At 42.1% G+C, this 24,694-nt stretch overlaps 1 protein-coding gene across 4 annotated transcripts in view; it reads left to right on the forward strand.

The window, feature by feature from the left end:
- The first annotated feature begins 1,120 nt into the window (after positions 1-1,120).
- MAP7D2 (MAP7 domain containing 2) overlaps positions 1,121-24,694 on the forward strand; it is a 44,670-nt gene continuing 21,096 nt past the window's right edge. For 3 of the 4 annotated variants that reach the window (XM_036747003.1, XM_036747004.1, XM_036747005.1), the window contains exons 1-6: positions 1,121-1,215; positions 1,569-1,689; positions 2,656-2,754; positions 4,516-4,626; positions 9,071-9,189; positions 16,057-16,178. In XM_036747003.1, the coding sequence (XP_036602898.1) occupies positions 1,584-1,689; positions 2,656-2,754; positions 4,516-4,626; positions 9,071-9,189; positions 16,057-16,178 (557 nt within the window). In that variant the 5' untranslated portion in view covers positions 1,121-1,215; positions 1,569-1,583. The remainder of the gene's footprint in view (positions 1,216-1,568; positions 1,690-2,655; positions 2,755-4,515; positions 4,627-9,070; positions 9,190-16,056; positions 16,179-24,694) is intronic. The other variant, XM_036747006.1, reaches the window with a different exon arrangement.

Here is a 24,694-nt window from a genome sequence, read left to right on the forward strand (position 1 = left end):
GGAAGAGGAGCTTTCCTGACCCCATGCCCAGCACTGAGCCACCTGGCTTGCCCTATCCACTGAACCACCTAGCTAAAGTAAAGATGATGTGAGGATTTTGTTGGCTTCTTTTTCCTCTCCAGTTAAGGAAACAGAAATGTCACTTTTCTAGTCTGACTTCTGGAGTCATGCTTGATTTACCTGTTGTGCATGGTTCCTGGAAAGCCCTAGGCTTTGGTTTATCGTGTCTCTGGGATGGCGGAGCAGCCGAAGTTACCTTTTCTCCTGCCCCAGTCCCAAGCCTGGCACCGGAAGAGAACTGAGTATTTGCAGTGTCATTTGTGGAAGGAGGCAGGGCTGGCTGTATAATTAGGACAGCAGCTTTTGTGAGCCACGCAGGGAAATGCTTCCAGCTACTGAGCTCTCCTCTCCCTTGGCTTTTCCAAGGTAACGGTGGGCTGGGATCCTTTTCTGCTTGCGCGATCGCTGTATTTTTGACGAGAGAAAGAAAAAGTTTATTATTTTTAATTTCTGAACTGTCTGTTGATTTTCCCTTCTCTGAATAGGTGGGTGGTTTGGATTTGTGTGGGGTTAGTTAGCTGTGCCGTGTGAAAATAGGCTGGTTATCTTTGGGCGCTTTGTCCTAGGTGGTGGGGGCCGGGGGGTTGGAGATGGTGGGTCCGCTTGAAGCATTAACCCTGGACAAGTAAACAGGAAGCGCAGCATGCGGAATGTAGTAGAAAGTGGTCGTTTTCCATCTGGATCTTTCGTAAAGCAGATTTCTCCCGTACTGGATGGATTCACTCTCCGTCTCAAAAGTTCTTGTCAAGGTCAGAAGAACTCACTGTGCGCTAGGAATTTGGGGGAGCAGGGTTTTCGTTTGTAGCCTCTAAAGCAAAATAGAATGTTGGTTGGTTGGTTTGTTCTGGAACCAGCCCTTGATTGGTGTTCTAGCAGTTCGACTGGCTTGCCTCTGAGCGCATCAGAGACATCCTCACCCCCCCACCCCCACCCCCAGCTGTGGGCTGCTCCAGTGCCTGGGGATGGCTTGGTGCAGGCAAGAAGGAGTTAATGCTTGTCAAGCGTTATTCTTAAACAAATTAAGGCCAGAGCATCTCTGTGGCAGTTCCCCCGAGGGACTAGATGTTCAGCTGCGATCCAAGCTCTGGGTTATGTACTTAGGCCTTTCTCTTGACCTCAGGGCTCTGCAGACAAAAGGAAGGGCTCTCTGTGCAGGTAGGTCCTTTTAATGGTGACAGCTTTCCTGAGTTGGTCCTTTGCCGCAGATTCCTTTTGATTCCGCTCTCTGGGGCGTCCTCATGGGCCACGGAAAACCCATCCTCCCCTCTCCTTAAACATCCACAACAGCTGGCCAGAGGGGAGGGGGTTTGGTTTTTCACCTTCCGCGACACCTTCTCCCCTCCCCTTCAGCGCGCACACACACACACACACGCTCACACACGCATACACACGCACGCACACACACGCGCTCACACATGCACACACGCACACACGCGCGCACGCACACCCGCACCCCCCCACCCCCGCACACACCTCTTGACTAATCTATTACCCCATCACCTTCCCAGCAACGCCTAGAGGCCATGATGCGGCGGTCCCTGGAGCGGGCACAGCAGCTGGAGCAGAAGCAGAAGCGGTGGTCCTGGGGAGGAGCGCTGGCTTCCAGCTCCGGCTCTTCCGACAGGGATGGTGAGTGAAGCCGGCCGTCTTGTCTGCATTGCGGATCCTGCAGCGTGGAACCACCCGGGCAGCGACAGCCGAGGCTCTCGGCGGCTTGCTTGCTGCTTGCCGGGGTGTTTTCCGCTGCTGGGTCGGCTTGGGATGGGGAAGCTTTGCAGCTTTGCAAACTTGACAGACTTGCTGTTGACATTAATTCACGGGAAGACGAGGCACTCGTCCTTAAGGTTCGGGTTTTTTTAATATGGCTCAGACACCAGAGATCACAGATAATTGTTGTTAAAAGAGAGAAGAGAATGTTTGAAGGAACTGATTTTACAAGCAAAAGAAATCCGTTTGGGCTGGTAAATACGAGGCTAATGGGTATTTTTCATGACGAGGGTCTCGCTCATCAGGCAACAGAAAAATTTTTAAGTGCCTACTCTGTGCCAGACACTGTGCCATTAAAATGCATAGCAGCATTTGCAGTTTATAAAGGGATTTTTTTCTCCCTCATGCTTAATTTTTATTGCTTTTAGTTTTTTCAAAGCAAAACGGCTTATGTCATTATGTAGTTTGTTTTACCTTTCAAGTTTCCAAGACATCGTCCTAATTTCTTTATAAAGTTGGTCATCTTTAAAAAGGTAGCTTTTTAAAAATCTGCTCAATGAAACATGATTGCATTTTAAAATGCTTGTCTCTTTGAATATTAAGGTTATTATTCTTTTGTGAATAAACCCTAAATGCATTGTATAAGGCTTTCTGGAGTGGGCATGTTTAACTCTTGACAGTACACTGTCTGATCTGTGCTGTTTTGGGGGTTATATTCCAATAGGGAAAAAAAAATGTATTTTTTTAAGTGGAAAAAAAAACCCAGCAACCTCTTTCACTTACTTTTTCTAATAGCTCTAGTAATCTTTTTTTAAAGAACAAACAATGATGAAATAAAAACATCAGATTATTTTTCACCTCTCTTTGCTCTGATTTTCTGCTGTGTAGGTGAATCAGAAAATGCCCCACCCCCTCTACTAGGTTTAGCGGCCAGCACCCTTGCTCCAGACCCTGTGACCTCTGCTGCTGCTGCTGATGGCTCCAATGGTATTTCCGAGCATCACAGTACCATGGTGTTTTGTGATCATTGTTTCCAATCATTCCAATTCATCCACCAACCTCCCTCGTCTGCCTTAAACACCCCTCTTAGATGTACATCTTCATCTGACGTTGCATAACTTTTTTTTATAGAGCTATGACTCACACATATGTTGTCTTCTGTTGTTACATCATAGTGATGTCAGTGCATGCCTACATCTTCCATGGGTGAAATGAACACATCTCACACTTAGCTCCCACTCACTCCAGCCTCAGCCGGCTCAGTGAATTCGTTGACTTCGTGTGGATGTTGTTTGAGCCTGTCCTAGGCACAGCTTCTGAGTAGCCTCTACAGAAAATGCCTAGGTTAACCTCCATGTCATTATTTTCATTCAGAAAACATTTCATTTGTATGGGGTGGGCTGGTGGGGTGCCTGAGCTGTTTCTGTGTCACTGGGATAGGTGTGGCAGAAAGGATGGCAAGGGAGCCCTATCAACAGAAGTGCTGTTGGAAGCCTACAAATGCGTATTCTGGGTTTGTCCTTGGTTTCAGGATCTGTCTGGTAGGCATTTGGTTTTAAATAAAGGGCTGACAGATTGCACTGTGTAGAACAGGGATGGGAGCTAGCACACCTTTGTTTCTTTCCATTTAAAGCGCATCTTTAGAAATGGGAGTATACTTGCTGCTGATGAAAAGGGCTTAAAAAAAAAGAAAGGGGTGCAGTAATTTCCAGCAATGCAGATGGTCATATTACATGAACAGAAATAGAAGTTCTGAGTTCTCTGCGCCCTCCTTAAAGAGAATCAACACCAGTCTTGCTGCCTAGGACTTAAGGGTTAATTACAGCACCAGTACTTTTCCCCTTAGGCTTAGGAGATGTTGTAGGGAGAGATGCAGAACTCCCCACTGGGAAACTACCAAAACTGAAGTTTGAGCTTTGACTGAATTCTAACGGTTTTAAGATCCTGGGAATCTTGACTGCTAAGACTCAAGGTCCAGATGTTTAGAAGAATCACTCTGGATCACCCATTTGGTGATTGCGAAGCCTGCTCCTGAAGGATTTCTTTGATTTTTAAAAGACAACCTGAATTTCCCAAGCTTGAGAATGGCTGGATAAGGTGGTGTTTTCAGTTCCTGGGCTGAGTGAAGCTCATTTTATTTGACAGATTTTTTGTTCCAGTGGCAGTTACATTTAGAACAGAACTATAATTGGTCCATATGGGGTTTTTGTTTGTTTCCAAATACACTATGAAAAAGGCTTTTTGATCTCTTTTGGGAGGTTAGAACTTGTTATTTGACTGGTGTAGGGAATTCCTGGTGAGGATTGTCAACTCTTCAGAAAATTATAGTCTCAGATCACTGCTTGGGGGACTGAAAGGTTAAGTGACTTGCCCAAGGTCACATGGCTTTTATGTATGGAGATAGGGGCTTAAATCTAGGTGATCTATGGCCAGCTTCTAGCTATTCCCTGCCCCCCTTTTCTTAAGAAGATGATCTGCCATGAGGATTTACTATAACTTTGGTTTTTGTAAAATTGAACAATGTTGAGATGGAAGAAAGAAAATCTTCTGCCATAATAGTTAATTGTTGAAGAGGCTGGATATTTGAAATTAGGACCATTGGATTTTTAGGGTAATAAATGCATAGTTTGCTATTTCACAGCTGCTAGTAACAAAGGTCCACAGATGAGGTAAGGAAGAAAAAAGATTATTGATTTCTTGCTCCATAGTATGAATGTAAACTTGTCTTTTTCATGCATCTCTCTACAGCATGTGACAAACTTTCAGCTTCTACAATGAATCTTCCAAAGCAGTTGGAGTCACCCATCAGTAAGCGTCTGTCTTCCTCCACAGCAGCAATTACATATTCCTCTGACAAAGGCAAGTAACTGTGTCCTCTTGGGCTCTCTGCAGCCCTCTTTCTACATTTAAATATTCTCTTGGATGGTTGTAGACCTATTTAGAAACTGTCTCTTTCATGAGTCACTCCTTCGTCTCCCCCCATCCCAGCTCCCCCCCCCCCAGTACCTCTCAGCCCTTTGCAGATAACTCCGTTATTGTATTATGACACAGTCAAATCCTCTAATCCTTGGGAAGAAAGGAACTGATTTGGGAATGGGGCAGCTACTTTTTACTGCTGGGGAATGAGAATTGTCCTTCTTTTCTGGTCGCAGAAACCATTCTATTCCTCCCACTCTATGCTTAACTTATTTCTAGGAATTAACTTAGAAGCAATTGGAATGTGACAGAAGAACTTAAGTAAATGACAAGGATTTTCCTACCTGATGTGTGTTAGGCATCTGCTGTGCTAGAATGAGTGAGGTCAGTGTTACTTAGAGTTGGCTAGATAACATAGGCTTCTGACAAACAGGCCATGGCAATTTGCCATCCCTATTAAATAGGAAGGGAACCACGTGACCACTTAAGGAAAAAGACTTGAAAGAAGGCAGCATTTTCAGGTGCTCCAACTAGCTGGTGGCAGTGTGTGAATTTAGTCAGTGGGATGTGTGGGACAGAATCTTTGGTGCCATTTTGAGATAGGCTTTGAATCAAAGATTTAAGGGACTTTGGCCTTCTGTCTCCATCGGGTTGTCGGGCAGCTCTCTCTCTCTCTCTCTCTCTCTCTCTCTCTCTTCTCTCTCTCTCTCTGTCTCTCTCTCTCTCTGTCTCTCTCTCTCTGTCTCTCTCTCTCTCTCTTTCTCTCTCTCTCTCTCTCTCTCTCTCTGTCTCTCTCTCTCTCTCTCTCTCTTTCTCTGTCTCTCTCTCTCTCTCTCTCTTTCTCTGTCTCTCTGTCTCTCTCTCTCTCTCTCTCTCTCTCTCTCTCTCTCTCGGGAGTTCAGATAAATCACTGAGGCAGGGAGAGATAATCCCTTCAATACTGCACGATGATGATGCTTTAAAAAACCTCATCGTCTCAAAGGGTGTGAGCTGCTGTGCCTTGCATTTCTGATAGAATATTTAGCATGCGAGTTGCCTCGGAGGGGAATAAGGAAAACACTTGTGCCCTTTAAAGGACAAGTAACATCTTCCCAGGAATGTTCTTCCCCAATGCTTCTTATCAGTGAATTTCCAATTAAGCTTGCACCTTCCAGGCTGGCAGGCCTTCTGTGTTAGAGGTATTGGGGATGGCACGGTACCGCTGATGGGTAGCGCAGTTAGGAGGAGGCACTTGAAAATGGAATTATCAAAGACGTGGAGATGAGAACATTTATGAAGCGTATGGAACGCATGGCTGTCGAGTTAGAGATTCTAGCGTGTGTGTTTGCCTAAACTTCGCTTGGTGTTACAGGTTTAGCGTGAATTAATATGGGAATGTGTCTATGCTTTATCATCCACCGTCATCTCTCAGTTTACCATCTCATGGCTGCTTCATGGGTGGTTTTTAATCCCACAATAGTTAACTTGCCGTTGTAATATGGCCATTGTCAGGTTAGTCTTAAGAAATTAGTATTATGAAGAAGACAGTTCCGTATACTAAAATGACGTTTGTGTGTGTTTATCTACACCACAGATAAAAATGGCTTTTCGACTATCTGTCTTATAAATAATCGACGTTGCTGCCTTCCATTAAAGCAGATAATAGGGAGTTGACAGTTTCTATTTCATATGATTTTTTTTTAAAAATTGTGTTCATATGAGAAAAGTGAAACACGACATTTTAATATTGCTGTATAATGGTAATTTTCTATTTCCGTCTGACTTATAAAGTCCATTTTATATGGGAAAAGTGCATGTTGGTGGTTTTCATTAAACCACTGTCTTAAAAACAAATCAAGGTCTTTTACATAATTATTTCTTGACATCTTATAAAACTATTACTTCTAAATTGAGTTATGGAAACTTTCTCTTATGGAATTGATACATGTTTATGCATTTTATGCATTTACTAATGTTAGAATTTCTGGGCAAAAAACCCCAGGTTTTTGGGATGTGGATCAAATGTTTGGTAATAAAATTTTTTCAGAAATTCTAGTGTCCCGAAAGAATTCATGCACCTTTCCAGACTGGGTAGTCTTCTCGCTCAGCAGGACTATTTTACGTAACATAGAATTGTTTTGTAGTTATGAAATATTTTACTCCAATGTGTATTTGTAAATACCAAGAAGTCCATTAAACGCCTGGTCCTCAGGAGCTTTAAATTGCTTTGTCCAATTGTTTGTGTGTCCAGAAACATCCCTTTGCGTGGTGTATGTTGTGTTTTTTCAGCATCGTTTTGTTTTCTTTGAGTTTTTGCATACGTGTGTGTGTATATATATATATTTTTTATTTCGTTTGCTTCCATCCTTCAGCCTATCGCATGCACCTTAGTCCAGTGGAACACTTTATTGTCATGCGACTGTTGACCCCCACACAGTCTTCCCTAGCCCGAAACCGAAGCACACTCATGCTTTCTGAGCAATCCATTGATTCAGGTAAAACAGGCAGAAGGGTTCTGACTACTAAGGTATGAAAGTTGCCACTGGCAGCGATCGGAGTGTTTCATTTAATGGTGAATTTTCACTTTTCTTCCCCCTATTTCCTAGTTTTGTTCCATGTCTCAAGCTGCTAATTCCAATATTTCTTTTCCTACTAACTTTTGTTGAAACCACATTTCTTTAGAAGGAGGGTAAATTAAAATAAACTTGTATTTCCCTCCTTAAATGCATTCCTTTCTGTATTACGTATTCAAATAAACGTATGCCTTTTAAGCTTGTGGACGTTTAATTAATCAGCAAGCATTTATTAAGCACCTACTGGACAAAATGGTAGAGATAACAAGGGATGAGATGGAAACCCTAGCTCCCTGTTCTGAATTGTCCCTAAAGAAATCATCCTTGCACAAGCCTGAATCCATTTACCTGGGGTGCAGTTTTTGCCACTTATGTGGTATTAGCCTTTCTTCAGCTTCCCAATTCAGTGTAAAAAATAAAGCTGTCCTACAAATTGCTAGGCTGTCATACCAATTTTTAAAAAAATTCATAATGAAAGAAAAAAATGAAAGAGAAGTTACTAAAATTTCTGATCCTGTAGGTAAACATGCTGCTGGCCGTGGATAAATAAATAATTGGCAAGGTCATGAGAATGTCATTAGGTAGCCTTTAAAATTCTTGCGCATTGGGAAAAAAGAATCAGGCGGCAAGAAGTGTAGCTGGAATTGATTGTACATTGACGTCTACGTTAACCTTCTGAAGGCTTAGAGGAGGGTGTTCTGTTTGTTCTGAATGCTTGATACAGAAGGGAATTTGGGGGGTTTCTTGTCTCAGCTTTTTTAAAAAGCCTCCCTTTTTTTAACATCCTCTTACTAAAACCATTTAACACACTTCTGTTTATTTGATGATGCTGTAATGGCAGTGTTGCCTGTCTGGGTGGAATGGAAAGGTTAGATGTCACTGTGCGTAAGTATCTTTGGTAATTAGTTAATGCAGCCATGAAAATAGGTTGGCTTATACTCTTTAGTGATTACGGCTTAAAATCTAATTTCGTTGCTCTGTCACATAGAGTCAGACATGACTGAATGACTGAATAATAGCAAAAAAATTCGTTTTATCCTCTCTCAAGGTTAAATGACACTTGGCTGTTGGGTCGCACAACCAAATTTTACCTCAATTTTTTTTATACAGTTCCTTTGAATATTTAGTAAATTATGTGCGTGTTTCCCTTAAGGGAGGCTTCTGAGCACAAAGTGGAAGAACCCAACACTTTTTAGGATCATAGAGTCAAAACTGGAAGGGATTCCAGAGGCCATCCAATCCAACTTCATTTTACAAGTGAGGAAACTGAGGCCCAATGAAATCAAGTAATTTCCCCAAGCCCACTAGTAGCAAGTGGCAAGGCTAAGATTTGAACCAGCATCCTTCTCACTTTCTTTTCATTTTTTAAATTTTGAGTTCCAAATTTGCTCCTGCCCTCCTTCCCACCTCTTTCCCTAAAATGGTAAGCAGTCTGATATAGGTTATATATGTTCAGTCATGTAAAACCTATTTCCATATATACTCACTTTCGAGACGTTGTTGCCTCCAAAAATATTTTCAGATTTTTTTTTCATGAAGAAATTCAATGGGGATTTAAAAAAAAAAAGTGAACCTCTAAAAGATTTTATTTCTTATCCATATATCTATTAAAAGTGGAGTGATGGTGTTTCCGTATGAGCCGCTGCTGTTATAGGCTTAGGGGTCCCTTGGAGTATCAGAGACCATTTAATTAACTCGTGAGACTGCTGTTTGCCATGCGTCCTGTTATAATGGAGTTGTGCAATTTTTCCTTCTCTTCCTCTTCTGTCTGTTCTTCCTATTGCTTTGACTGTTGGACTATAACTCTGTAGTCTCCTCTGTCTGTCCTCGCTTAGCCCCAGGGAGTCCTTTTAAATCTCCCTACAAGGCATCTCCTGCCAGGATCCCAGAGAGAAGGAAGATGATGGCCTGTGGTGCCGGGGATGCCCTGAAAGGAGCTGGTTCGTCCGAACAGGTAGGTTTGAGAGCATCACCCTCAGTAAGGTTTTTGATCTGTGTAACTTTAAAACAATTTAAAATCTCTTACTGCATTTAAGAAAAATCCATGTATTTTATTCTAAATAGTATTTTTAATGGGGGTTTTGTGAAGTGATGAACTCTTCAAAGCTGGTGCCAGGGCATTGCAGTCTTCTCTAGATCCCTTCAAGCTGGGCTTTTAGTTCTAGACTACCTGTAATTGTTTGTTTTTGGTTTTGTTTTTTTTTTTGGGGGGGAAGCAAACAGGGTTAAGTGACTTGCCCAGGGTCACACAGCTAGTAAGTGTCTGAGGCTGGATTTGAACACTGATCCTCCTGACTTTAGGACTGGTTCTTTACCCACTGGAGCACCACCTAGCTGCCCCAGCCAACTATAATTGCACACATAATAACCAAACAGGTTTCAGTCTATCACCTCTATGGAGAGTATTCTCTCTACCGAGGCAACTAGGTGGTACAGTGCTGGACCTGGAGTCAGGGAGAACTGAGTTCTAGTCCTAGGTCAGTCACTTAATAGCTGTGGCACACCAGGGCAAGTCTCTTGACCTCTGTCTGCCTCATTTTTCTCACCTGTGAAATGGGGATAACAGTAGCAACTTTCTCCCAGGGTTGTTGGGAGGATGGAATAAGATAGTATTTATGAAGCACTTTGCAAACCTTTAAAATATAACATCCCATAAATGCTAACTGCTGTTGTAAGTGTTACTGAACCAAGGTATAAGTTGATTTCCTACAGTCAGGATTTGAATTTCAGTGCTGCTGAACAGTGTGCAATAACAAGCAAATATGAGTTGATCTGGGCCAAGATTAAGCTTTACTATTCATCATTTTAGTGGTGTAGTAGATAGAGTGCTGGGCCTGGAGCCAGGAAGACTTGAGTTCAAATTCAGTCTCAGACACGTACTAGCTGCGTGACCCTGGGCGAGTCACTTAACCCTGTTTGCCTCAGTTTCCTCAGCTGTCAAATGAGCTGGAGAAGGAAATGGCAGACCACTCCTGTATCTTTGACAAGGAAACCCCAAATGGGGTTTCCCATTTGTCAGACATGACTGAACAACAAGAGAGTATTCAAAGAATGTTATGAATCCTGGGATATAATGTGAGTTGCTCTCTCTGCCACACCACCTAGCTGCCTGAATATTCTCTAGCATACCTTATCGTATTATTTACCATGAACATTTTAACAAATAGAGGTCATAATAATATAATGGATAAAGTACTGAGCTCAGAAGACCTGGGTTCACATCCCTCCCATCGCATAATAGCTCTGTGACAATAGGCAAAGTCACTTAATCTCTCTGAGCCTCAGTTTCTTCATCTGTAAAATTGAGAGAATATTGTCTCTGATGCCCGCCTCACCAAGTTGTGCGACTGAAGTGAGATAATATTGCTAAAGTGCTTTGTAAACCTTAAAGAACCAGGTGAATGGCAGGTATTGTTATCACAGTGACCATAATTATTATTAGGTACTACAGAACTAGTCTGCAGCACGGTGAAATTAGAATTTCTATCCAGTCCCTTATGGCAGCACAACGGGCTAGTCTGTCCCCTTTGCCCCTGAGCCTTCCCATTTATGCCTTTTTTTTTTCAAAGCAACCTCTAGGTATCCACAGCCGATGATTTTTGACTCCTCTTTCTTCTTTCTTGGGTAATCCGGACCTTCTTTGGGCTCTCCTGACTCTCTGTCTGCAGAGTCTCTTAAAATTTGCCTTTCTTAATCTTGTCAATTTGTCGAAGTCAAAGGCATAACTTGCTGGTCGTGTGCCACTTGATTCATTTGCTGCACCCTCCATCCACCCATAATGTTTTTCTCAATCCTTTCCTCTCTTGGCCTTGGCTGCCCTTCTTCCTAAACTTGTTTTGCTCACTCCAAATGAACTCCCTATCTCCCATGTTCCTATTGTGAGCGCCTAGTGAATGCTTAATAACACAAAGTATATTCCCAGTGTTTTCTTCTTCTACCCTCATCTCAACCTGAGCTCCTTTCCTTCTTCCTTCTTTGCTAGCCACACCTTTCTGGAACATTCTCTCCTAAACTTTCTTTTTTTTTGTCTGTTTTTGTTTTAATATTTATTTATTTAGTTAATTTTAGTTTTCAACATTCACTTTGATCAGATTTTGAGTTTTAAATTTTCTCCTCCTCCTTCCCCTTCCCCTCCCCAAGACAGCATGCAATCTGATATAGGCTATACATGTACAATCATATTAAATATATTTCCTCATTATTCATGTTGTAAAGAAGAATTAGAACCAAAGGGAAAAACCATGAGGAAGAAAAAAACAAAGAAAAAAAAGGGAGAAAATAGTATGTTTCAATCCGCATTCAGACTCCATAGTTCTTTCTCTGGATGTAGATGGTGTTTTCCATCATGTGTCTTTTGGAATTGTCTTAGTTCTTTGCATTGCTGAGAAGATCCAAGTTTATCAATGTTGGTCATTGCACAATGTTGCTGTTACTGTGCACGGTGTTCTCCTGGTTCTGCTCACTTCACTCAGCATCAGTTCATGGAAGTCTTTCCAGGTTTTTCTGAAGTCTGCCTGCTCATTGTTTCTTATAACACAATAGTATTCCATTACATTCATAAACCACAACTTGTTCAGCCATTCCCCAATTGATGGGCATCCCCTCGGTGTCCAGTTCTTGGCCATCACCAAAAGAGCTGCTGTAAATATTTTTGTACATGTGTGGGTCCTTTTCCCATTTTTATGATCTCTTTGGGATACAGCCCTAGAAGTGGTATTGCTGGGTCAAAGGATATGCACATTTTTATAGCCCTTTGGGTATAGTTCCAAATTGTTCTCCAGGATGGTTGGATCAGTTCACAACTCCACCAACAATGCATTAGTGTTCCAATTTTCCCACATCTTCTTCAGCATTTATAATTTTCCTGGTTTGTCATGTTAGCCGATGTGATAGGTGTGATGTGGTACTCTCCTAACCTTTCAAGGTATTTCTCTTGGTCTGTGTCTGTCACCCTACTTCTCCTTTGCTTTGTCTCCTGTTTTTCATTGACTTCCGTGTTCTGATGCAGCATTGCCCACATTTCATTCTGTCTCAGTTCCCTGCATCATAATTATCTTTCATCCTTCATTTGCAGGGTCTCTGTGGGCAGTGAATTTGCTCCCAAGTTAGAAAAAAGTTGTTTTCTTTTTCCTACTCGATAGCATGGTGCTGTTGTTCTACAAATGTAATGAGACTCTCTTAACATAATCTTGAAACCAGTCATTTTTTTTAATAAAGTAATTTGTTTATTTTTAGTTTTAAATATTCACTTCTGTAATTTTTAAATTTTCTCTACCACCCTCCCCTCCCCCTCCTCAAGACGGCATGCAGTCCAATATAGGCTCTATGTATACATTCTTATTAAACATATTTTCACATTAGTCATGTTGTATAGAAGAATTAGAATGAATGGGAGGAACCATGAGCAAGAAAAAACAAAACCAAACTAAACTAAAAAAAAAAGAGAGAGAGCAAATGGCATTCTTCGATTTGCATCCAGATTCCATATTTCTTTTGAACCCACTCATTTTTCAAAATCACAGTTATTTTCGGGCTAGCACAAATTGTGGCATGTTGGACAGAGAGCCCACCTCAAAGCTAAGAGGACCTGGGTTCAAGTCCTATCCCTAACGATTCTGTCTACGACAGGGATGGGGAGCCTGCAGGCTCAAGGCCACATGTGGCCCTCTAGGTTCTCAAGTGTGTCCCTTTGACTGAATCAAATTTGTTCTGTTTGGATTCAAAGAGCTGCACTTCAGGACATAGAGGGCCACATGTGGCCTCGGGCCCGCAGGTTCCCCACCCCTGGTCTATGAGATCCTGGGAAAGTCACTTACTTTCTCAGTGCTCTAGGCAACTCTTCAGTTGAAGAGAAGGTGCCAACTAGCACTGGGAAAGGGGCTTCCATGGGAGTTTGACAGGGCTGTTCCCTAATTCTGCTCCTCAGCTTAGTAGCGCCCCAGACAGGTGGAGTGTGAGAGTTGGAAAGGGGGTCTTAGATACACACACAGATGTATTTATGCATGTATATGTATTTCTGTGTGTGCGTATGTATATATATGTGTGTATATACATATGCATACACATGCACACATACATTATGTGTGTGTATTATTGTTTATTCATTTTTTCAGTCACGTCTGACTTCATGATGGGGTTTTCTTGGCAAAGATAATTGGAGCACTTTGCCTTTTCCTTCTCCAGCTTATTTTACAGATGAGGAACTGAGGCAAACAGGGTTACATGACTTGCCCAGGGTCACACAGCTAGTAAGTGCCTGAGGCTAGATTCTCCTGATGGCTCTCTATCCACTGTGCTACCTAGCTGCCCCATGTTTGTACACATGTATATATGTGTGTGTGTCTATGCATACTCACATATATGCACACATACAATACACATACAATGATGACAACACAATGTAAGTGAAAAGAACAAGGACCACAAGACAGCTGGAATGAATATTGCAGGATTACAAAGAATCAGCTTGGCCCCCAGTAATAGATAACACCTTCCCCAACTCCTGTGCTGGGGATGGGGGTTCACACATATGAAACATTGTACGCGTAGACAGATTGTTTTCCAATGTGCTGATCATCTCTGGTGATTTGTTTTCTTTCCTCTTTTATTTTTTACAAAAAGTTCTTCAATATAAGGAATAGCTCTTTGTGAGAGGAGAGGGGTGCAGGGAGAAATTTAGGGGATGTAAATGGAATGAAATAAGCAGAATCAGGAAAGCAACACACATAATATTATAACAATGTAAGCCCTACAAAACTTAACATCACAATTATACTGACCAAGTCTTAAGAAAATAGCACCTAGTCAAGTTCCCCCATTTTACAAATGAGGAAACTGAGGCCCATAGAGATCATGTGACTTTACCAAGGTCCTATAATTAGCAAGTGGGAGAGGCATTGAACCCCAGTCCTAGCCCAATATTCTTTCTCACTGCCCTAGGCTAGTGTACCTTCTTTAGTTTCTCCAACTAGAAGTGAAATTTCTAGATTCCTTCTGTGTAGATTTGTGTAGTAAGGTGGTGATGGCAGTGGGAGGGTGGAGGTTGATGGTGTGGTATGTGTGTGTGTGTGTGTGTACGTGTGTGTGTGCGTGTGTGTGAGAATAAAGGGGAAGAAGAGAAATTGATGGGAGAATGTGTTGGTGAGGGGCTGAGTAGATATGGAGGTGCTTGGTAGGTACAGCGGCCTTTGGAGGGGGTGTGGGCTGTTTTTTAAGGGCTGAGGAGTGGGTAATTGTGGGGCAAGGGAACGATAACTCTCCCATATCATTCTATTACGTATTTTGTGGAAGAGTTTATGACCGACTTTCTTGAAGGTTACATTCCCAGCATGTTCATCCACCCCTGATTTTGTCCTGGTGATTTGTATATCTTTGCACTCTTCCTGAAAATAGTGCTTTGATACTGGATTGGCGCTTGAGTTAGGCCTCTGATCTGCTCTGCCGGGGGATGGAGAAATCTTTCTATTGAGAGAGAAAAACATTTTTGGATGACTGAACAAGTGCCTCCTCCCGATGTAGAATCCTCTTTGTGAGGGATGAATATGATTATGTGATCATAAATATGATTTATCTATGAATATATTATTTTACAATTATGCTATGGAAAGGCAGCTTATTACAGTGAACAGGAGTACCAAATTTGGAATCAGTAGACCTTCAGCTAGTCAGTGCCTTAGTTTCCCCATCTGTTAAAAGAGAAGATTGTTAAAAATGCACACAGCCTGCCTTTTGCTCCCTTCAGCTCTAAATACCATGATCATCATAGAAATGGGAAAGGAACCATGCATACAAAAATATTGATAGCAGCTCTTTTTGTGGTGGCCAAGAACTGGAAATTGAGGAATGGCTGAACAAGCTGTGCTATAGGAATATAATGGAATACTGTTGTGCTATGAGAAAGGATGAGCAGGCAGAGTTCAGAAACACCTGGAAAGACTTAGATGAACCGATGCTGAGTGAGGGGAGCAGAACCAGGAGAGCACTGTACACAGTTACAGGCACATTGTTCGATGACTGACTGGTAGACTTGGCTCTTCTCAGCAATGCAGTGTTCCAAGACAACTCCAAAAGGCTCATGATGGAAAAGGCTATCCACATCCAGAGAAAGAATTGCAGAGTCTGAATGCAGATCGAAGCAGACTATTTGCTCTCCCTTTTTTGTTTTGTTTTGTTCCTTCTTTCTCATAGTTCATTCCACTGGTTATAATTCTTCTTTGAAACATGACTAATGTGAAAATATGTTGAATGGGAATGTCTATGTAGAGCCTATAGCAGATTGCACGACGTCTTGGGGAGGGGGGAGCGGAGGGAGGGGGAGAGAATTTGAAACTCTAAAGCTTGTGGAACTGAATTTTGTAAACTACAAATAAATAAATAAATAAATTTTAAAAATCACAATCATGAGGAAGCCATGGTTTGGCTGTTACACAGTAAGTGGGACTAGAACCCAGGCCTATGAACTGTGAACACAACCCTGAAGATTCAAATTGAGTGTTCGTTTCCCACCACCACTCACTACCTTGTGCCCTGTAGACTGAGAACGAGCTGTGATATTCTTAAATTTACAAGGTCCCTTTGGGGAATGAATTTGCTCCCAAGTTCTATATAAAAGTTAGTTCCTTTTTCGTGTTTTGGAGCATTGTGTCGTCATCACACAGTGGGCTGAATTCAGTTGCCACTTACGGTTTGGAAACCTATGAAGCTTGGGAATTGACCTCTTTGAAAGCACGCTTTACAGGTGTTGTAGTTACAATATTTAAAATGTAGCTAAATGAGTCATCTCACAGTACTTGGACTTTCATGTTCTTTACCCCCTCTGTAGACTGAGAAAGGAAAGAAAGAAAAGCGACCCCCAGCAGCCGTTTCCACGACTGGCCTTGGATCGCCATTAAGAAGATCTGATTCTCCAGCAACCAAGAGACATTCCTCTCCTGCAATATCTAAGTAAAAATGTTTTCCCTTTTCTAATGCGTCCTTGTTAAAAAACCAGATTGGTGGGAAAGCTTTTATTCTAGGTGGTCAGTCAGCAGGCTTTGATTACATACCTACTATGTGCTAACCTCTAGGGATGCAAAGAAAGGCAAAAAACGAATCTCTGCTCTCAAGAAGTTCACGGGCTAATGTGCCAGAGCCAGACAATACACAAATAACTACATAATACAAGACATAATCGGTGTAAATGGAAGGTAGTCTCCAAGTCACTAGTGGTTGGGAAGGATCAGGAAAGGCCTTCTGCAGAAAGGTGGGCTTTGAGCTGAGTCTTAAAGAAAGCCAGGAAAGCTAAGAGGGAGAGCGTCCTAGGCATGGTGTAAATGCATGGAATGGGGAGACAGAATATCATGGGTGAGAACAAGCAAAGTAGGTCAGTGTAACCGGATTGTAGAGTACATGGAGGGGGGTGAAGTATAGTAAAGGCAGGAAGAGGGAAGGTCACAGAGGGCTCTAAATGGAAAATTGGTTTTTTTATTGGATCCTGGAAATAATAGGGAGCCATTGGAGTTCATTGGGCAGGTGATGGGAGTAGGGTGATGTGGGACATGATCAAACTTACGTTGTAGTAAATTACTTCGTTGTAGTAAGTTACTTTGGCAGCTGAATGGAGGAGAGAAGTGAAGCAGGGAGCCCACCTAAAAGGCTGTTGTGCTGGTCCAGATGAGGTGATGGGAATAATTGGGCTGGCTGGGAGCTGTGAGAATGGAGGGAAGGCGATGGTTATGGCTAAGTGTCCACTTTCACTAAGAGAATAGCCGAGGAGATAGAGTGAAGAGACAAAGAAGTCTGGTTAAAATATATTTATTTGATGACTAATATAGAAAGTGAACTCGTAAAAGATATTTACCAGCCAATAAAGCTGAGGTTCTTACTTACAAGGTTGAATTGATCTGTCCCTGGGATGCCATTCAAAAGCTTTTTAAAAAAAAAATCCCTCAGTGGTGTTGTTTTTCCACTAAGATTTCCATTAGGAAGCTTGTTTGTTGCTCCTCTTCCACTGTCCTGTCTTTCTTATTTCCTTCTTTTATGGCACAGTCCATTACATTGTTTTCTCTGTGCCTCCAAATCGTTATGACAAATGTGGCCAACCAACACCAATGATACATAGAGCATGGAAGACTTTGGGATGATGTAACCATAAGGTTTGAGCAGCTAGGTGGTGCAGTGGAGAGCACCAGGCCTGGAGTCAGGAAGACCTGGTTCAAATCCCACCTCAGACACTTACTTGTTGTGTGACCCTGAACAAGTCATTTTACCCTGTTTGCCTCAATTTCCACATCTATAAAATAAGCTGGAGAAGGAAATGGCAAACCGCTCCAGTATCTTTGCCACAGAAACCCCAAAAGGGGTCACTAAGAGTTGGAAAAGATTAAAACAGGTGAGCAACAAAAGCCTAAGGTCCTCTCTGGCTAAAATATCAGTCTCTAGTGGAAAAAAAATTAAAGGAACATTGAAATTTTTGTTAAAGTGTGTTCCAGTAACAACCCTAGCCCCTCTAACTTGCTGCTAGTTAATTAGTTTCTACTTTAAAATTTGGCTTGAGCATCCTTGTTTTACCCATCTCGCCATTGTGCAAGCTGCATGTACATGTTACTGACCAGCTCTCTAAAGTGCCATGTTTCTGAATTCTTAAAGTGGGCTGCATCATTTAGAGTGCCTTGTTTGACTGCTTCTTGGAGCTTTCTTGGAGTGAGCTTGTGAAGTGGTTACAAGGAAGGAGTTATCACCTCATTCGACAGTTGAGAAAATGACAGCTTAGAAAGGTCACACAACTAATACGTGGGAGAGCAAGTGAATTGTTAATTAATTTTTGGAATTCTTAATTGATTTATTGAGATCCAAATAAAGGGAGTGATCTCCTAGGAAGGGACACATGCTTGTTCACAGTAGGGGCAGCTGTCAGCAGGGTCCTCCTAGGAGGTGCTCCCAGTTTATGACTAAAGGAATGGGACCGCTGGGTGGGGGGTGGGGGAGCAGGAACACCCTGTTCTTTGGATACTTACCAGGAAAGGCCGTGGTGGCAGTGAGTGGGACGTAATGCTTCAATCACACTTTAATAAGGCACAGAGATTACAGAGGCAAAGTGGGGGGAGGGGGGAAGTAGCTCTGGGGAAAAGAATGGTGGAGGGCAGAGGCACAGAAAATCCCTTAACTGAGGATCAGAGTGGGAGCTCTCTGGCAGCATGGACCTACCATAGCAAGTGGAGGAGTGCTGGGGGGACAGAAGTTTGGAGTCCCATTTTTATAGGAGTTTGGGGGGGGGAATGGACTTTTATCCATGCCACCTTAGGGTTAATTTATTAACAAATCCACACCATCTCAAGGTTATCAGCCACACCTCAGGGTTAGTTCAGTAACGTAATGCTGTGTTGGTTTGTGCTTGGAGTTTTGTTTGGAGTTTATCAGAAGCTTACAGACCAGAGGCAGTTAAGAGGACCAAGGAGTGGTTCCATTAAGGCCTAGATGACTTCCCCTACTTTAGCACATAGTCTCAGGATGTGACTTTAGTTCATTTACGAGGCTGCTGCCAGTGGTTCCTGTGCTCCTCTGATTTATGAGCCTGTTTGTAAGTAATTCAGGCTGCCTTAATTTGGGGCACAGTTTGCAAATGACTCCTACGTTCCCCTTTGCAATCTCACTTCATACGTTGTTACCTTATAAACTTACCATACTGACTATGCTGGGGTGGGGGGAGGTAGAGATCAGGGGGACCAGAACAAGATACAGTTTCCACATAGCAAGAAATGAAAGAACCCTGGTCTTCTGACTTAAGTTTCAGCTCTTTCTACTACTCCACATTTTAAGATTATTACTGTAGTAAAAGTATTTCTTTTAAAATCTATTTGCATCTTTTCTATGCATCTGAATGCTCATTTAATTGTGGCCCTGGTCTTTCTCCCTCTTTAAATGTTTCTTGTGGTAAATCAGTCCGTGTGTTAAGTAGAACATTTGGTGTTTTAACTGCTACTAGAAAGGAAGATTGATGGCCCTAAGTCCCACCACCGCCCATCTTAGCTCCCCCCTCTCCTTTATCAGTGTTTTATTACCAGCTCTCTCAAAGGATACTTGTCTGACACTTCTGTGATTCTGTCTCGTTTGTTTTCTGTTCTTTATATTGATGGTGCAGTATTCCTATTTTAGGTGGCTCCATCTATTGTCTTGCATTGTTTGTTTTCCCTGGCTCCAGCGTTTTCTTTTCTCTTAGACTAATGTGCCTTAATCCTGCCTCAGACGTGTTGTAGTTGTATGATCCAGAGCGAGTCACTTAAGCCCTGTCTTTATAATAATAGTGGCACCCACCTCCCGGGGTTGTGGTTATACTTGGGAGGTTAGAGGTGTGAAGTGTGCGAACTTCAAAGCACCATGTAAATTCTAGCTACATTGTTATCATTCACTGATACAAACTAGGAAGCCTTATCATGGTGACTCTCAGTTGCATGGAGTACTTGGCATTGGCTCGCCAAGAACTATGTACTCAGCACATCCCACAATCACAGCTTGTTCCAGGTCAGTTTTTAATGCTTTATCGATACTTTGGTGGTGGTTTTTCTCTCAACTGTCACTTGGCTTATACTCCCTAACTCTTCTAAAACTCATTTCAGTTTAAAGAAAAAGGAACGGTTAAAAGCAAAGCAGTACATCAACCATGTCTTTCAGGTTCTATACCCATAATCAGGGTGACACCGGACCTGGAGTCAGGTACACTCACCTTCGTGAGTTCAAATCAGGCCACGGACGATTACTAGCTGTGTGATCCTGGGCAAGTCACTCAACCCTGTTTACCTCAGTTTCCTGGAGAAGGAAATGGCAAACCACTCCAGTATCTTTGCCAAGAAAACCACAAATGGGGGCAAGAAGACTCAGACATGATCCAAACAACAGAACAATAACAACAGCCCATAATCGACATTCTGTTTCCATAGTCCACCACTCCTCTGCCAAGAGCAGAGACATCTATTTCATACTCAGTCTTCTGTTTCTGTAGAATTTTAAATGGTTGATTGCTAAGACACTCCAGGCAGCTTTGAAGAACTCATTTAAGTTTCATAAAAATTAGCTATCTCACCAGACACATACGTAAAGGATATGTTCCTATAAGTTGGGAACTGTCTGCATATTAATTTCAAGGGAGTGGTGACTCACTTAAGCCTGGGTACAAACTCATCACCCTCAAGCCAGCCTGGTAATAACAAGCCTTTCTACATAGCTGAGCTGGTCCCCAGCCACGTCACAGCGAAGCGTTAGAGTATTGGGCCTTTAGTGGAAAGACAACTATCAGATTAATGTGCCAAGGCAGATAGCAAATAACAAGGCAGGCTGGCTACTCCCTCCATTGTAGAGGTTGTGAAAATAAAGTGCCTGATTCTAGAGCATGAGTGTTGGGTGCTTTTGGAAAGAGGCAGGAAAACATCAAAGGCAATATAAAAGATTGTTCTACATTACTAATAATACAAACTCAAATTACAATTCACTATTCACCTCATACCCACCAAATTGCCAAAGATGACAAAATAGACCAAATGAGATACTTGTAAAGTTTTTTTAGCACAGTTCCTGGCACATAGTAGGTGCTCAATAAATGCTTATTTCCTTCCTTTCCCAAAAAGCCTAAAAAGATAGAATGGAACCAGTGAGACATTAAGAAATTGAATGCCATATGATTGTAATAACCAGCTTTGACCCCAGAAAAGAAATGAGAGAAGCATATCTTCCTCCTTTCGATAGATTGGGGACTATGGATATGGAATGTTGTCCACACTGTCAAATATAGTCCGTATTGGTTGATTTTGTTTCAATGTTTTTCTTTGTCACAAAGGAGAGTTTATTTGGGGAGGGAATGACAAGGTATATCCAGAAGTGACTCTGATATAAAAATTAAAATATCAATAAGAATTTGAAGGGGGAAAAAAAGGAGATTAAAAGAGAGCCTAAGTAAAGGGTCAGGCAGCCTGGGAGAGTGGAAAGAGGACTGGTGCCAGAATCAAAGAACCTGAGTTCAAATCCCACCTCTGACAAGGGTCACTTAACTTCCCCAGGCCTCAGCTTCCTTGTCTGTAAAATGAGAGTGTTGGATTAGATTTCCCTTTGGAGTCTGTTCTAGACTTAGATCTATAATTCTATAGGCTAACAGCAGAAAAGTTGAAATAGGCCTTGTATAATTAATGGTTTGTTCTCACTTGATCTCAAAACCCTCTAAGTTTATTATCGTCTTTCCTGCCCGTAGTATCAGGAGGCTGCTCTTTGGACACTGAGCTTCTTAAGAATATTTCTCTTTAAAGAGTCGATCTTGGTTGTATGTCTTTTGTTAGATACCATCCAGGTTTCAGGGAAGTAGTTTAGAAACACCTCAAACCAGGGATCAGCTACCGAGCTATAGCCCATATCCCAGGGAGATGATATAACACGTATCCATAAATAGTTCTATCAATTCTCCCTTTGTCTCTGAGTCTTTATAGGACCTTACAACCCTCCATGTGAAATAGTCCAATGCTTTTTAAAAGGATGGCAATCCAAAAAGTCAGCTCATTTTTCTTGTATAAGCGTTCCCAGATATCCCTCATAGCTGACTTTCATGTTTTTTATTTAGGAATCTGGTTGAATGTTGCCTTTTAGTACATTGAAAATGAAACAGAGATCCCACGAGAGGAAAAAAGAAAACTAAAGTCGCCTCCAGAGCTTCGATGTGTTCTGTGCCATGGAAGGAATAGGCTAGGGGAGCCATCTATGACTCATTCAGAGCTGCTGAATCATGCTGGCTTCCTTTAAGATTAGGGATTCTTTAGGTTTTTTTGAGGTATGAACTCCTTCAACAGTCAGACAAAGCCTATTCTTCCCTTCTCAGGAAAACAATTTTATTAAATACATCCGATCACCAAGGAAATCAATTATATTGAAGTACGGTATATATACGCATGTGTACATATGCATATGTGTGTGTGTATACGTACTCCTGTAGCATATTCTCTAGGTGACTGAAGATCATAATGGCTTTCCTTTGTGATTGGCATGCCCTTGTCCCAGTCTGGCATCAATGATAATATCTATCATAATTCCTGAGTTTGCCACTGCACATAATTGAGTGCTGTCTTCTCCACTATCATCCAAAATCGAATTTAATATAATACTCTTTATCAGAAATTTATCTTGGAAAAAAAGAGTAATTACGCACATAGGAGGAGAGTGGCAGTATCTCCTGTTCCTTCCCAGTTATACACCCACATAAAGATGCCTTCCAGACAGCGATCCAAAGATATTCTTTCGAGCCTGCTTGTTTCAGTATTCGAATTAATGTGTTGTACGTGACCTTCCTCATGGTGGTTGTTGTTTAGTTGCTTTCCAGCCATATCTGACTCTTTGTAATCCCGCTCGGTGTTTTCTTGGCAAAGATACTGGAGTGACTTGCTATTTCCTTCTCCAGCTCATTTTACAGATGAGGAAACTGAGGCAAACAGTGCTAAGTGACTTGCCCAGGGTCACACAGCCAGTAAATATATGTGGCCAGATTTGAACTCAGAAAGATGGGTCTTCCTGACTTCCAGGCTCTCTGTTCTATCCGCTGTACCCTGGCAATGCTTTTTTCTTCATCATCTCAAGTCAGTGTACACTATGCGGGTGGGGTATGTAAAAAAAAGATAAAATTTGCTTTCTTTTTCTAGCCTCATGAGAAATGTGAAAGATGTGTTTAAAACCACCCTGGGAAGACCTGTCCTGCTCTATACCCTTGACGAAGCTCTTGGATAATAACTATTAACTAATGTCAGATAGCTTCAGAAGAAGGCTTAAAGCTTCTTGTCTTTCAAAACCATAGAGGAAAAAAAAGGGCTTATGGTTCTACTTGCTGGTCACCTAATGTTCCAGGAGCACAAGACCATGCTTGCCCTTTCTCTTAATCCATGCTCTTGGCAAGCTTTGTGCCACAGTGGATAGAGCTTTGGGCTTGGGGTCAAGAAGACCCGAGTTCAAATGTGGTCTCAGACACTTACTAACTGTATGACCCTGAGCAAGTCACTTAACTTCTGCCTGCCCCAATTTTCTCAGCTCTAAAATGAGGCTAATAATAGCACCTGCCTGCCAAGGTATAGTTGTGAGGTTCAAATTCAATAGTATTTGTGAAGTGCTTAGCACAGAGCCTGGCACATAGTAGGTGCTTAATAAATGCTTGTTGCCTCCTCTCTCTGTCCCTTCCTTATCTATAGTTTTCATCATATATAGAAGCTATACTCATTTCTTTAGTCACTCATGTACCGATCCATTCAATTTGTTAGTTTAGTTATCCTTTAAGTTTTTATTTATTTATTCATTGGGGGTGGAGAGAAGGGAATGGAACAATGTGGCAATATAGAAAAACATTGACGGTCAAGAGCCTCAGATTCTAGAATGGGGTGGAGAACCTGCAGCCTTGAGGTGAAGGGCCGCACTTGAAAACTGAGAGGGTGCAGGTTCCCCACCCTGGTCTAGACCGTTCTCTGCAATTAAATGTTTCTTTGAACAAGACACTTAACTTTTCTGGTCCTCAGCTTCCTTATCTATAAAATGGGACTCCTGACTGCCCTACCTTCCTTGTAAGGTTTTGTTTTAAGGAGCAAATGAGACAGTGGACATGAACATAATCGAAAAGTATAAACACAAATTCTTTGTTTTATGGGATGGCTCTCTTGGAAAAGGGGAGAGGAAGGAGAGATGCAGGGGGACGTTGAAGGTAGGTAAGAACAAAAGACAGCAGTAAACCTTTATAATAGATACTCGTAGGAGCAAAGCCTTTGTTGCTAGAATAGACCTTAGAAATGATCCAGCCCATCCTTTCCCGGGACAGATGGGGAAGCCGAGTCGCAAAGAAGCCATTGCATACCCTTAGTAGCAAAGCTTCAATGAGAGCCTGAGTCCTTCGATTCTGAGTACAGTGTTCAGATCACTACGCTCTAGCATTGTTAGTCATATAGTCGGGCCAGATTCTTCTAGGGTTAGAGAAAAGAATCAGGGTATCATAGGCCCGTGGATGTTGAATTGGAAGGGACTCCGTGGTCCGTGTCGTCCACCACCGCCCCACCTTCCCCCGACCCCAACTATGGCCCAAAGAGGTAACTGATTTGCCCGAGATTCCATGAGTGGTAATGGCAAAACTCTGGATTTGAACTCAGCTCTTCTGATTCCTATCCCAGCACGTTTTCCACTATAATGCAGTGTCTCCCTGGAAGAACCATTTGGTGCACACCTACCTCACCACACAGGTTAAGTCATTTGATGAGAGTAGAAAAAGTTTGTGTACAGATTCAAACCAGATCAGCCACTTGTCCACGGTCTTAGAGGGAGCCTCAGAGGTGAGATTGGAACCCAGGTCCTGACGCCAGTGTCCTTTCTACCTTGTCATTCTGACTCCCAAAAGATGCCAGTACCTTTTCCTAAACATTTTTCTTCATTTTAAAGCTTATGGTAGGAACTTAAGTTTTCTTTTTAAAAATGCCAATTTG

This window comes from Trichosurus vulpecula, chromosome 2, assembly GCF_011100635.1.
Source record: "Trichosurus vulpecula isolate mTriVul1 chromosome 2, mTriVul1.pri, whole genome shotgun sequence".
Taxonomy (NCBI): Eukaryota; Metazoa; Chordata; class Mammalia; order Diprotodontia; family Phalangeridae; genus Trichosurus; species Trichosurus vulpecula.